General features: G+C 32.7%; 1 protein-coding gene across 2 annotated transcripts in view; it reads right to left on the minus strand.

Moving 5' to 3' along the window:
* The window catches only part of Phlpp (PH domain leucine-rich repeat protein phosphatase), a 380,272-nt gene that overhangs the window by 13,258 nt on the left and 350,639 nt on the right, over positions 1–16,375 (minus strand). For both annotated transcript variants that reach the window (XM_081740804.1, XM_081740811.1), the window contains 5 exons: positions 15,068–15,230; positions 11,811–11,941; positions 9,871–10,014; positions 6,287–6,478; positions 1,868–2,129 (listed from right to left, as the gene is read on the minus strand). In XM_081740804.1, coding sequence (XP_081596930.1) covers positions 1,868–2,129; positions 6,287–6,478; positions 9,871–10,014; positions 11,811–11,941; positions 15,068–15,230 — 892 coding nt within the window. The remainder of the gene's footprint in view (positions 1–1,867; positions 2,130–6,286; positions 6,479–9,870; positions 10,015–11,810; positions 11,942–15,067; positions 15,231–16,375) is intronic.

The following is a 16,375-nucleotide window of genomic DNA, read 5'->3' on the forward strand; positions in this document are numbered from 1 at the left end:
ATAGGATTCTTGGTCATATTATATTCAAACTTAAAAAAATTAACCGATATGGAACATACAACAGGGTGGCGCAAAATTTAGCAAAAGTAGTTTCCTGGTTAACTAAGTTATCAAATTTGACCAAACATATGCGGCACTTTCTGTATATCAGGCGGTTTGTAAATCAGTTTATTAAAGAAACCTCAAGTCTTTGAAAGAACTAAAGGCAGCTATAGAACGTGAAACGTTTGTCATTTCAGCAGATATTCTTCACAAAGCAGTGTCAAACTTAGAGATAAGATTGTGTAAAATCATTGAAGGGGAGGAGAACATATTTAAAAAACTTGCAATATGAACGGTAGGATATGCAGTCTTAACTAAAGTTTAAATGAAACCTACAAATCTTTTCATTTAATAGTTATTTACAACTTAAGTTGGTATCTAGATTTTGCGCTATTCTGCACTTAAAATGGGTTTACAAGGAATATATGCCAAATATTACGTAATTACTTCACATAAATTTGTTTTAAATTACTATGATTATAATTTGTACACTTTCCATCTATGATAGTTCAATGAGGCTCGTAAGTGTTATAAAGACAAGGCTCCAAACTTAGGCTAGGCGCATATTGACCAGAGAACAGACCAGTCACGCTGAGACAAAGGGAGACAGGAAAGGAAAAGGATGCGAAGAGAAAGGTCCGAGTGCATTGACTGTATGTCTAAATCACAATTTTGAAGAGGTTTTTGCCTAGCAAAAGCGGGTAAGTATGCGGTACAAGGTTTTATCCGAGTTCACAATTTCCTGCCTGTACTGCGTCTCGCATTGCTTGCTTTTCCTCTGATTAATATGCGGCTACCCTTACTCAACCTCGGCACATATAGTAGGCAATGTAGTCAGCACCACCTCCGGCTGGCTTTACCCGCTCAGGTTTCCTCAGTTACAGAAGTTGGGGGAACTCTAAGCCGCATTGGGCGAATCTAGAACAGTATTGCCAGATTTCGCTATAAGTGGCTGATTGGGCGATGTTTTAAGTGCCCTCGCTACCAAAATTTCAAATTGGTACTACGCGCTACTTTTGGGCTACTTTTAATTATCTGCAGGCTAGAATTCTTCTTTATTTTCATGTATAAAACCACAAACTATTATTAGTTTTATATAATACAATAAAAGTTTTGTTTGTTGAGTGTTCTTTCACAATGGACCATAGTTTTACTAATACTAACATGTTCAATACTAGTTCAATTATTATTTTAGTACTTTTTAATTTCCAGATCTGAAAACACTAAACTTCTGTTGGGTTTGCGCTGTTGCAGTATCACTGACCGTGTTCCTGTCTCAGTTTATGCCTAGGCCTAACAATTATACGTAGCTGTGTAAACGTGAACATCGCAAATTTAATTGTTACTGTGTTATCCATATTAACATGATAAGTAAGTGGAATTACAATAAAAACTTCCAAAATGCAGATAAAGAACTTAGCAAATGAATTAAAGAAGTCAAGAATAACAGTGAAAAAGCATACTCCAAACGTTGTAAAGTGTGTTTCAGAGTCCACAAAACTTTCACCCAGAATCTGACGTATTTCCAACTTTAGGTGTTTCTATTAAATCGATAATGGTATCTATAGCGTTCTCTCTCGCTATATATATATATATATATATGATTGGTAAAAGTGAATATCTGCTAAATAATTCATTTTTATATTTGTGGTACAAATAGTTCAAATTCGCTACTTTTCGGGTTCTCGCTACTTGGCAACACTGATCTAGAATAAGAAACAAGTTCCGCCCACAGGAAATTGAGCCCGGTCGTCCGGTTGGTAGGTTTTAGCCTCATTAACTACACCGTCGCGATTGTATTGTTGTTATTAGTATTATTATTTACCTGCATTTCTGTGTTATCTTCGATCACATTACTTTGCAGAAAATGGTTTTGCGTTAAATTAAGTGTACCACTTTTCCGGCATAATACTGCCCGTGCATCTCCGACGTTTGCGACTCTCATGGTGTATTTTTGTCCATTCGTCGAGAGGAACCTGTTGTGGCCTTCGTTCAAATGGTTTACTTGATGAGAAGTTGGCTTGTTTTTCGTAATATGACACAAAGTTGCACAAACTCCATTCTTCTGGCCTTTATCTTTCAACTCTCTAGAAAGAAAATATATGTAAATATTAAAACTAATAAATTTGACTGCTAATGGACAAAGTTTCACAACATGGTTCAGTGACAAATTAAAAAAATCACGGTTGAACTTACAATCAGTAGCGAGGCGTGCTATAAAACAGTAAAACAGTGTACACCCTTTCAAAATATGAAAACATATTTAACATGTTTTTCTCTTAGAAGTAAGATACTGATAATACTTTTGCATTGATTTATATAAAAATGGAAGTTTTAGTATGTAAATAATATCAGTAATATCGTAATTAATTTGTAGGTAACTGCATATTTGAAAGAGGAAAGTTACTTTAGTAACCAACAGATTATGCTTAAAACATGTTTCATAACAAGCGAAAGAAGTCAGAACCTCTACCTCTAGAAAAACATACCTCTTTAAAAAAAATCTAAAAGAGGCACTTGCTTGAGTGCCTCAGACAGTGATACCAAATTTTACGCAATAACACCAAAATATAACAAAAAAAGGTTTATTTTTCTTCTACATTATATATATATATATATATATATATATATATATATATATATATATATATATTCTAATATACATTATTAGGAGTCTAAAGAAAGTAAAAATAATAATTTACTACACAATAATAATCCTTGACATTTTACCATAATCTGGGGGAAATCTGGAATAAGTGAGGTCCGAGGTCCATCTTTTGTCTAGTCACAATTCTGGAGTATGAAATATTGGTCCCTCTTTATTTGTGCGGAAGATTTTTTGGCTGCTGTTTTCGTTTTTGTTGCTTGTGATTATAGGTTTCATTTACGCTAGTGTGTGTGTGTATGCATAAACGTTTCTGTACGTATGTATTTTGAATCGTGCGTGAATTAACTAATGTAGATTTAGTGGATCATCAGCAAATAGATGTCTTTCTAAGTTTTCGTATGAAAAAAGTGCCAAGTGAAACAACGAAGCCGAACTCCAAATTTACTTTGAGCTCAGAAAGATGGCAAAGTGGTGCGGAAATTCAGTCCTTTTGGTAGGTTGACAAGTAGTACTAAAAGAAATAAATTTTATTGTTTTGTATGCATTCTCTTTGGAGGGATTCTGAGTGAAGTGAAGATGGTGTTGAAACCATGAAGAATTTTTGAAAGGAAAACAACTAAGTGCCAGCCCTCTCAAAAACACTTTTAAAATATGGAATGCTTTCATACGTTCGGACGAAATTAAATACAACATGCTCTGTAAGAATCTCTGTGTCTGGCTATCTTACAATATAATGAAAAAGTATCAACGAATAAGAGTTTTAGGCCGGATTATTGTTACTTAGGAAAACAAGAATTGGCGTTTTGTGGCCATCGTAAAGATGAGTTATCTGCAAATAAAGGTAACTATTTAGATCTCTTAGACTTACTCGCCTAAAAATAGCAGAAGCCTCGAATAGCACGAGCTTTCTTCATAGGAACATCACCAAGCATACAAAATGATTTGATTCAAACCATAAGCCATGTATTGATACAAGTTATAAAGAAAGAAATACATCAAACCTATTTTGTTTTGATTCAAGCTCATGAGACTACTGATGTTCCTTGCAAGGCTCAAATGAACATTATATTCAGATAACTAACTAACTAACTCTATGGCCTATGGAACCCAGAGGTTCAATGCCGCGTTCACAAAAGCTCTCCACTGACTTCTACCCTTAGCTAACTGCATCCAGTTTCTACTTTGTATTCCTATCTCTGCGAGATCCATCTTAAGATTATCCTCCCATCTGCACCTAGGTCTTTCTAATGGTCGTTTTCCGATTGGTCTTCCAGTCAAGACTTTGAAAGCGTTTCTACTTTCTTCCATTCTAGCTACATGACCTGCCCACCTAAGCCTCCTAGACTTGGGTAAACCGTATAAATTATGTAGTTCCTCGTTATGAAGTTTCCGCCATTCCCCATTCCCGTTCCTCTTGGGTCCGAATATCTGTCTCAGGATTTTGTTCTCAAATACTTTCAGTCTATGTTCTTCCCTCAGTATAAGCGACCATGTTTCGCATCCATATAGAACAACAGGCATGATTATCGATTTATATATTTTAAGCTTCAAATTCCTCGACAGAATCCGCAACGGCAAGAGATTTTGAACCGAATAGTAACACGAATTCCCTGCTTTTAGTCGACATTTAATTTCTTCGTGGATATGATTTTCCTCTGTTAATATTATATTCAGATATGTTCTTAAAAACAGAGCAGAAGAAAGATTTATTGGTTTTTTGATGGTTCTAAAAACAAAAACAGTGTTAGGTTTATCTGACATTATTTTGTGTGTTTTGAATGATTGGGACATACAAAAAAAAAAAAAAAAAAAAAAAAAAAAAACGTGTATATGAAACATGCAATGGAGCGTCTATAATGAAAGATTGCCATATTAGCGTACAAAAACTTGTCAAGCAATCTCATCCATACGAACTTTTCATTAATTGCTATGCCCACAAAATGAATCTTGTTTTATTATATCAGGAGACCTTGGAAGAGAAAGAACGAACCCGAAAAATCGATTTTTGTTTGTTTTTTTCCTCGCATCGGACAGGTCTGGACAACACATAAATACCGCGTTTTGCCCTGCTTCGCCCTTAGTTTTCTCACAGTTTCAAGATAAACAAAGATTCGCCCTTGCTTTCTTAATGTACTTGCAAAACTTTTAGCTTGATTTCCCAACACCCCAATTTCAGGATTCGCTCTTTCTCTTCCAAGGTCCTGATATGCAGCTAAGCATATATGTAAAAGAAATAAAACTCCTCATATGTGACGTAAACACATTTCACACATTTTTTTAGTAAGTCTTCAAAAAGAAGCGAGCTTTTGCGGGAACAAGGATTTCCTCATCTCAGTGACACAAATGAAATTACCATTCTAGGTGAGCGCTAACAATTAAAACTCATGTTAAAGAACTGGAAAGAGTGGTAAACCATGTTATTGAAGATGATGAATTGAATCTACTATCTATTGAATATGCTCGTAGTTTAGCAAGAAAAAATTAAAAAGAAAAAAATGACTTTTATGTTTTTGCTTTGCTTGTTCAGTAAATTGTTTGTGTTCACCGATAACCTATTTAGGATTTTACAACTGAAAACTTGTTCCAATATTACCTTATGCATCAGCGAGATTCGTTTTGTATTGAACCAATTTATGGAAATGACTTGTAAGAAAACTATTATAGCCTGTTGTCAGGAAGTTCAATTGGGAAATTACGACGAAACGCATTTGAAAACTTTGCGCCGGCTGACATACGAAATTTCAGATTCATTTGCAACCCAAATGAGAGAAATATTTCAAGATTTTGAGGAAATCAGTTTCATAGAATTGTTGAACGAGAAAAAGTTTCTTGAATCTAAAGTATAAACTTTCCTCTTAAACTTCAACAGTTAATGAAGATGCATCCTTTCTTCGACGAACAACAACTGAAAACAAACTCGCGATATTTGACAGTGACTGAAAAATACCTGCCATCACATGAATTATTAAAATATATTCACGAGAATGAGTTATAAAGCATTTATGTGCAACTGACTTCGATATAACTAGGGACCCCATGCAACAGAGGTAAGCGCTCTACCATTGAGACACGGTGACCTCGTAATTTCACAGGATAAATATAAGACATAATAAAATCAGTTTTATTATTGAAACAATTTAATCAATGTTTTCAAGAAGCCTTTAATTACTCAGGAGTGAGTCATCGAAGTCTATAGCCTCGCAATTAATTTATGTATTTCATTTCCTTTAGACTAAAATACCTTTACATCGAGTTATTCTATCCCGTTTGTTCCTATGGTATTCTGACTTGAAATTCAAGAGTAAAAACCGAAAGTACATTGTAAATTTGGTTCGCATAAGGTATGAAAAGGAGATGATTATAATCATTGTATGATCATAGTTAATTGTTCAACAAGAAGTTGCTGAAACTTAAGAAATTGATTTATAAACTAACAATTGAAGGTAAACAATGAGGTCGTAAAATTAGTTAGGAAATTCCATAGAAATGACACCAACAGCTATAGCACATGGTGACACCAATTTTAGCGACGCTACTGCTCAATTTCTCAAGGTAGGCTTACATTATATTTATTTCAAATGTAACTATAATAAAATATAACTTGAAAGGAATGAGATGTTGTTTGAAAAATATTACCTGTGAGCAGAAAGCATAGTATATTTCATATATTCTCCTGCTGTTTCTTTGACCGTTCGCTCTTCTAACAAAATTCGAGGGACAGCTTTCACAAGTATGTTTGGCACTTCACTATTCGTTCCACCGTCGAACATTCCAAAGAGGCCTTCTGTGTTGCAAAAGGCGGGGAGTCTAATCTGTGTCACATATAATCTGGAAGAAATAAATAATAAAAATAATTAGATGATGTATACTAGTGCACGAAAGACTTTAAAATAATATCAAACGTACTTTTTTTCATAAAAGAAAAATAGTTATTTCTCGTGTTTTCGGTAACCAGCTATATTGCCCGGGGAAATATGTTAAGAGTCTTCACTAGAATTTCCATCATTATCTTCAATTTTAACGAAGAACTTTAAAATGTTTGAAATGTTTGGAAATAAGGAATTTTCTTATAGACCAGAAAGCTGAGTGTAAAGTTTACAGCATAATTGTAGGGTACTCATATGTCTGAGTAATATGACAGGTTTTGAAACCAACAATTAGTTTATTTAAGTATTATTAAGTAATACTTAAATATTTGCTATTATTAAGTAATCACTTTCGAAGACTCTCATATTGTTTATTCGTATCGGCGTTATTTGACAAAAATAAATAAATAAAATAAAATAAAAATTATGGGAAGGCTATTAAAACTCTTAAAAGATGACGTTTCAGGTTTCATTGTAATAAGGCTAAATAACTAATACCAAAAATAAAAGTATAGACGAACTTACATATTTTAAGGAGAAATAGATTAAAAAAAAAAACTTTATGTTTGTTAGTTTGATATCTATGTTTACTATACTTTGAGACCAAATGCTGCATAATGTTTATTATAGTTCAAGTAGAATTTAATTCAGTAACTATTATTATGTTCTGAATGCATATTGTTCTGAATTATTTGTCAATATGTAATGCAATGCAAACAAAACCTTTTACTCACCTCACGTAAACATTAAGTTTCTCCTATAATTGATATCTGTGATGAGTCTGACGAATGAATTAAGAGCATACATAAATTACAAACGATAAAGCTTAATTTCCTGTCAAATTGCACTCACCAACACGCTCTATTTATTAATTTCGTGGATATATAGCACTTGTTTTGGGTCATTCTATATCAAAACAACACACAGAAAAATTCTAGAGCAATGAAACACTGAACATTACAATTTCTACTTTCGCTCTTCTGTAGTGTATTTAATTGATTTTTAATAACTGTTGTGTAGTTAACTAAATTTAAGAAACCGAAATTCTATTTTAAGAGTATCAAAGCAACATACTATTTCCAGTTATTTAACATAAAGTCTAGGCCACTCTCTGCTAAGATGATAGCATGTCACATTATCAATAACAAATAAAGAAATCCACCTATTATAGAATTACAGATATCATAAATACTCCTTAATCTAAATTATTGGACGTTTTCTGATTATTAAAAGGAATCGATTAAATAATCATTAAAAAAATCAAATCCAAGTTACATACAGAATAACATTTTAGAGGAAATTCATTAAAATTAGTGACCTCACACGAAACAAGAAAATCTGAAAAACAGAGATAAAGAAGACATTAATTATGCATGAAAAATGTCTGAAATCGATTATGTTGTTTCTGATTCTTTGTATTATTTAATGGAACAAGCAAAACTCATGCGTTCACTTTGTGTTCAATCTGCAAACGTATAAACTAATAAATTCTGAATTTTGCACAATGATAGAGTATTTATGAATAAATAGTGTACATCTCTGGTTTAATTGTGACTTGGCGAATAGTGAATAAAAAAAACTCGTCACTTGTTTAACGTTCAAACACGTAAAGATTCACTAGCCAACAATTACCTACCAAGACAGAAGTAAATGCACTTGGTAAGTACATGTCTTGACGATGGGAAGGGTTCTTTCGTACGTTTGTTTCGTACATTGGTATCCAGATACACGTGGAAGTACACCATTAAATTCAAAGTAAAGACGTGTATCTGCATCCAGAGAAAAGGACGCAAGTCTCCTCAGAGATTCTGAGAAATTTCTTTCTTTCTTTTTAAATGGTATATTTACTTAAGTAAGTAAGTATTTCAAAATTACTCAGCTCAATTTTTCAGTCTTTTACAGGGAGCAACTGTGTATGAATATAGAGAGCGTCTGGCCATTTTTCTTAATTAAGAGATATGACTAACCTTACATTGCCAATAGTGACCATATACTTATCTTATAAATATGTGACTTTAGTACTTGGAGCGACTGACGATGAAAGCAACAGCGGCTTTCGAAAATATTCTTGCTGGAATAAATACATGTGCATGTATGGCAGGGGCGGCTTGTCTATAAGTGCTGCAGAGCTGCAGAACTACCAGCTATTTTAGTGGAATAAATGTATTTTCAACTGAGTTGAATTGTGTTTAATTTAAACAAGGTAATAGCATGTAATGATGATATTTGGTCTATAAAGTGTCCTGAAATTGTACTGCTGGATATGCTACATAGCGTAGAGTTACGTAAAACACCTTCTGAAGCTTAATAATATTGCAAGAGCTGTGCACGGATTGACCTATGCTTTAGCATTGAGACCAAAATCTTCACCAGCCGCACTGTATTACGTTTTCCTTGTTTCTTAGATAGGATTTACTAGAGCTGCACTTCCAGCAGCTTAGAACTCACGAATACTTCCGAAGAAGCCGAAGACACACGACGTGATGTACATGAGGGGCTAAAAGTAATAGTATTCCATGTTCGAGTTTGTGCAAATTTTCTGAACAAACCCAATTTGTGTGACAATTTTTAAGGAAACCATAAACCTTTTGGAAATTCTTCTAACTACCTGAACGACAATAGCTAAAGCAGAACGTTACTTCTCTAATTTTAAAATAGTTAAAACATTTTTGAGAAGCACAATATGTCAGGAAAGAATCAATTCGTTGGCTGCCTTATCAATCGAGTGAGATTTCATATCCACCATGCCGAACTTTGATGATAGAGTAATAGGACATTTTGTATAGCAGAAGACACGTCGAATAGATTTTATTTACAAACGATAACATATCTATAATTCAGTAGTATTAATAAAATTTCTACCTGTAGACATTGCGTGAATCCGAAATTGTTATGGTATCTGAAAACAGTACATATGTTTCTTACGATATGGATGTGGTATTTTTAAAGTCCGTTACACGCAACATTGGCGTATTTAGGGAGAGCCATCGGGATCAAGGTCCCCCGAAATTCATTAAAACTTGTAAGCATCCCAAAGGAAAAATTAAGTGCTTATTCATATGCTGTGTATAGCTCCTCCCGAAACAAAATCCTAAATACGCCACTGACACCCAATAATCTAAACAATAGTGTTTTGGTTGCGATGTAGTTAAGTTGTATATATAAAAATTATTCTGGTTGGTGTATATTTTATAATTAATTGCTGTAAACGGGAAATTTAATATACAAAAAACAAGATGTGCAGAACTACCTCAGATTATGGTATCGAGCCGCTACTGATATATGGTTAGTCCGTATAGTTTTACTAGTAGATTTGTTTGTATACGTAGTTTAATTTGAAACAGTACTACTTACTTTTCTCTTCGCCCTGGCGTCTCTGAGAATCCCACCCTCCATGGAGGATCTTCATCCAAATCTCCGCCCTCGTGGTATGGAGTGGAGGGTAAACAGGTACGATTTTGACCAGACACGTCGACCAGACTCATTGGCCTCTGCGCTCTGATAATAATAACAAACAAATAACAATTAAATCAGGTGGAAATGACTTTAGATTCTGATAACATAATATAAACTTTGATATGACAAACATAAAAAGCTACAAAACAGACAGCCAGAAATACAAAATTATTTTTCCAGTACAATTTTTTTGAACATTAGTTTTTTAATTGGCCATGAACGTAATACTTAAGTATAGTTGTTTTCTCCCCCCCCCCTTTCTCTCTCTCTCTCTCTCTCTCTCTTTCTCTCTGACACAGGTGGCCGCGGTGGCTCAGTGGTAGAGCGTTCATCTCTGGTGCATGGGGTCCCGGGTTCAAACCCTGCTCCCGCCAAGTGAACTTTGTGGTGCACAAACACCGTGTGCGTGGGTTTTCTCGGGGTTCTCCCGTTTCCTCCCACTTTCTTCATTCCACCATTTCATTCATTTCTCATAATCACCGTCTCCTTTAGCCTAACCGGCATAACCGTGGGACGTAAAACTCAAAGATTTCATTTCATTTTTTCTCTCTCTCACACACACACACACACTTTCCCTAAAAATACGTCTTCGAACTACAATATGTCCTATAGAGCATGTACTAAAATAAATAATTTACAACCATTTTTTACAGAATTTTATGTGATTAGATTGAATGTAATTCTTAAATTAATTGATTTTTACATCAAAGTCTTCTAAATTTATATTGTACCATATAGATACCGTACACTAAATTAGAGTTATTACAACGCTGCCTGTAACGTTATATTAAATTATCAGATTTAATGTATATTCAGCTTTGAAAATTAGTAGATTATCTTGATAATCTTCCGTCAGAAATGGCCAAGTAGCCAATCTATATCTGCACCGAGTTTGTTAACTTTAAAGATACAAATATGAACAAGCTATTAGAATTGCTTAATTATCATAATGATCTGGTTATAAATAGATGTACACTTGTAAACAATTCCTTTCTCACGAACAACTCTTCAATTTTTAGTTTAACGTCTCACAATTACGCACCGAGGCTAAGGGATATAATGATGATATGGATAATAATGATGGAATCAAGAAAGTGGGAGAAAATGGGAGAATCCCGAGAAAATCCACGCATACGGTATCTTGTCCAATATAAAGCCCACGTGACGCGGGCTGTGATCGAACCAGAGACTCCACACACCAAAGGTAAGCGTACTCTACCAATGAACCACTGAAGCCCGAACAAACAAGGGCTATGTTTAGATGAAGGGGGCAAAAGTAAGTAAAAAAATAATAATAAAAAAAAGATTTACAGGAGAAATGAGTTAAAGTAAGGGAACGTAATTGAATTGTGTGTCATTTAAGAATGGAATCGTGGTACATGTTATAGAAACGAGAAATGAAAAATGCTGTAGAAACTATATGTATCAGTGCTTACAGGAAGCGCACATAAGGGAATATGAATCCAACGATACAAGTAATTAGCCCTATAATAACCTAATCTAAAGGTAAGTAAAGTAAACTAAACTAAACTAATATTAACAGAAATTAGCGAAATTGTAACTTTTTTTGAAAATAAGGCTGGTCCCATACAACTAAACATAGGCTCAAATATCTTACTTTTTAACATTGCCTTTCTATTTGTCTACGTAAGCGAACTTATATAAATCTTTTTAAACTGACATTAACAAAAACATCCGAATTGGAAAACAAACAATTATCAGGCTGTCTTTTCTTTTCTTGATTAATATGTGATCAATCTTCTTCACTCTTTTAACAATTCCTACAACTAAGTAAATAATTTAAAACCCAAGTACCTTATTATTCAACAATATGTTACCTGTAGACTTGAAATTGCCTTGGATCGACATGCAGACGGGAGTTGCAAGATAAATCAAGGAACTGAAGCTGTTGTGGCACAAGAGAAGCTAAATTAATTCGGTCCAGATGATTGTGAGCAAGATCCAACACCTACAAATACAAACAGATAAAAAACTGTTATGTGAAAAATTGAAGTGTATTCTTTTTGAGATTCTTCACAGGTATAATATTATACGAGCATATTTGATGGATAACTAAAGTCACTTCACTATCCTATATTCGACATGGCTCTCTTTGTAATTAACTAATAATGTACATATTTTAATGATAAATAATAACTCCTCAACTATTTAGTAAAATAGATATTATTATTTTAATTTCACAAATTTGACATTTAAAAAAACAAACATAATATTTATTGATATAAGTACACTACAGCAACAGAGCCAGTAATCAGTCCCGTTAAAACAATACATGAATTGACAAATCATGCAATAATAATAAAAAATATTTTTTTATTCCTGTGCCATGAACAGCCAACTGGCAAATTACAGCACTTTATCAGACAAAAATAAACCCATATTGTACATCTACAATATATATATTACCCATTGAAATAATAAAACAAATTAAAATTAAAATACGCCCTTATCAAATCAATAAAAAATAGATACATCATCAAAGATACTACAAATAATGTTCTTCAAAATTTAAAATTTATGCTTTCGTACTGATTAAAAATCAATGTCTCATATTAGATTTAAAAAATTGACCATTCTTCTCAAAATTGCAGATTTTGAGATCAAGCGAACTAATGTCAATCCATTTCTCATATTGTACATTGGCACTCTTATACCTATATCATGTAAGCAGTATTCACTATGATGTCTATTCTCTAGTATTTTCTGAGTAAAATATTGTTGAATAAGTTTTCTCTTTTCACTAAAAATAATCTTTGAATATTTTTACATTACTTTATTCTGTAATTGACTTGTCGTTATGTTTTATTTCAATTGATATTTGTTTGATATACAGATATATATATATATATATATATATATATATATATATATATATATATATATATATATATATATATATATATATATATATTTTTAACAGAATACTGAACTGTTATAATCAAGTAACAACTGATGTGGACATTTTTTCGAGCTACCTGGTGTTTGAAAGAGCAATTAAACGAGTGTTGGCGTAATAATATTACTTTTACACTCTTTGTTGATACTGTTTTGTTGTTGTTATTGTTTTTTTCTTTTGTTAACATTTCCCTGTATAAAATGGCAAAATTATGCTATATCTGGGAATTTGTTCAATAAATAAATAAATAAATAAATAAATATAGGAATTTTTAAATATTTTCCAGAAATATATATTGTTACTGGCAATGCTATTTTGGAGACTCAAATAATAGGATTATTTTCTCGCCTCTAAATATTTCATTTTGACAATTTGCCGTAAATTTCAAGATCTTTTATACTTTGTATTATTTTTCCGTGTTTCCATTAGCTTTGACAAAATGGTTTTCTTATTGATTAATGCTTTCAGTTCCCTGTTTATCCAGGGTTCTTGGTTTCTTAGGTATACAATTATCTAGTACATCATATATGTTGTACAAAATATTGATCGTTATATTAATATCATTATCACTCTCTCTACCCATTGTAACGTAATAGTCCCAATAAATGTATTTTTGTATGTATTTGTATAAGGATATTTGTAAGAGCGCAAAGATTAAATTCTACATAGAGAGAGATATAACCTATAATTACTGGCCTGTGTCTGAAATGAGCTACCATCTGGTGGGCAATTTCGGTACTAGGACGGAGCTAGACCGGGCCGTGACGAATTGCCCTCACTTTGGATCTAGCAGGTAAGACGTAGGGTTAGAATTTAGCTTACGTCTATAACAGGTTAGAATTTATATAATGTAATAATTACATTCCTTTTAGATTCTATGTAAATGGGAAAGGAAGTCTTATGGTATCATCCTGGCATAAAAAGGCTTCATTTAAATCTATATTTGGAGATATAAACCTTCTAAATTGTGAACCTGCCACGAGGCCATTTGCATACGAATCATTTGTGCTCACTTCTATTTTTTTTTACAAAGTTGTTACTAGTATTGAGTATTCAAGGACTTATGGTAAAGAAATATTTGAAGAAACCTATATTTAAATTACTATTTCGGTATTGCATATATATATATTACTTGTTGTTACTCGTTACGAAGTCACGATTTGTTACTCAACGTGTAAAAAAAAAAAAAAAAATTCTTGTTAATAAATTTGTTAATTTACAAATCGTATATACTTCACACGATATTAACTATTTAACCTGTGCTGGCTTCCGTCAAATTTACAGAATTTACTAGAAGCCAAGCATGTTACACCATCCGATCCATTTTCTTAATTCCATTATATACAACAAGAAAATCTACGAATAATAATAATAATTCCAGCTCCTTCACCGAAAATTCATCTACAGAAAATATATAAAATTAATTTAAAAGTTCAGCCAAGGTTTATGAACTGATACGTTTATGATTTCAATAGATTTAGACTCTTTTTCATTCTGAATATTTTAACAGTCACCAATACCATGCAATGTTAAAAATAATCTATTTAGCATTAATATTTATTCATCTCCCGAGTATTAGTAGGTTACGTATTTGTAGGTAGAATAGAAATAGGTCTAAAAGACAAAACATTTTCCTATGCAATCGTACGTTTGAAAGTAATTACAGTAGTCACGAAAACTAGGCCTAATGTAGACCAAAGGGCGGCCGGGTTGGTGAAAATGCCGGGTTATCGGGAATGGGGTTAAAAAAGAGTAAATACGAATGTTTCCTCATAAATACAGTACTGTACTTGTATGTATTAGTTGTTTGAGAATACAACAGAGAATAGACTGCCCAATTACCCTTACACAAAGGATAAGTACGTACTTTATGAAGGCATAGAACTTTTACTATACATGAAAATGAAAAATTAATGAATATACACTGTATAGTAATTTACCTGATAAGACATACCTCAAAAAAACACTGATCTTAAACAGGTCTGCGCGTGGGGTTTTTACACCCCGCCAGAAGCCTAGACGTTTATAATGAAGACTTAAGGATGAGACAGTACGCAAAATAAATAAATAAAATAATAGTCACAATACATCTAAAGTAAATTAGTATTTGGCACTAGCTTTTTAATGAATCCAAATTATTGTGAAGAGTAACAGCAGGCCAAAAGACAATAAACCTACCTTTAAAGATGTCATTTTTGCAAAACATGGACTGGACTGCAGATTATTTGAATGCACTCTGAGCACTCGCAAATATTGTAATTGAATTATGTTTTCTGGCAAACTTTGGAGTTTATTTCCTGAAATAACTATCTCTTCTATATTTTTCCATACTGTTATACAACTGGAAAAGAAAATAAATAAATATTTTTAAAACCATAAATGGAATATTTAAATAAAAAAGTTTTACGATAATTTTGATGTCATCATGTTCTCTGACGAAATTAAATTTGTTACATGGTATCATTCATTATATTTTTAGATGTTATGGTCTTCGGTTGTTAAAATTATTTTATTTTTATAAGCCAACAATACGTTAGAAAGAAACGCAACAGGAAAGAAAAGTATTAAATACCAATAAGCAAATCAACAATTTGTTTTTTCATTGACAACAATAAAAGAGAAGACACCTTTCTATTTTATAACATGCTACCATGGTGACATACATGCCAAATATGTTCGTGTTGCCGGGTATTGTTTTTATCAAATTTTGAAACTCTTTTGAGTAATTTCTTATAGAAATTTAATACAATTTCTTTCAAAATTTGAAGAATCAGTATAAAGAGTTTCAAAAGAAATTAAATTGATCGTGTCATCATCTGACATTCTTTTATAATGTGTATGTTGCTTATATAACACTGTATGAACAATAGTGTTTGTTTTACAATTTATCATTTAAAACCTCAAAGTAAAAATTCGTATTGCTTTGGTCCAATTCACTTTTAAATGTATGTTACTAATTTTGAATGCTTTCTTGTCATCTAATGTGAAAGTATGAGGAACATTTCAATACTAAATATAGTGTCTGCAATGCCCTTATAAGGTAATGAAACGTCTTTACACAGCAGAACGTTACATCTAAATATCAAGAAGTATAAGTTAGTGTCAATAATGTGATGTGATTTGCAACGAAGTTTCATTGCTATCCTTGATAAGCCCTCTGTCGAAACTGTTTGGTGGTTAAACATACTGATGTAAACCAAGGTAAGTTTTAATTTGTCTTCTTTGTATTTAAATTAATCTTCTCCTCAGGTCATCAATCTTGCGACTGGTTTGACACGACATTTCTCTCTTCCCTATCCTGAGCAAGACTTTTCATTTCCATGTACTTTTCTTCTCTACATGTTCTATTATTGTTTCACACAGCTTTCCACTCTTCCCCATTCTGAGCCAGACTTTTCATTTCCATGTACTTTTTCTTCTCTACATGTTCTATTATTGTTTCACACAGCTTTCCACTCTTCCCCATTCTGAGCCAGACTTTTCATT

The sequence above is a fragment of the Thermobia domestica genome, chromosome 2 (genome assembly GCF_964235325.1).
Source record: "Thermobia domestica chromosome 2, izTheDome1.hap1.1, whole genome shotgun sequence".
Lineage (NCBI taxonomy): Eukaryota > Metazoa > Arthropoda > Insecta > Zygentoma > Lepismatidae > Thermobia > Thermobia domestica.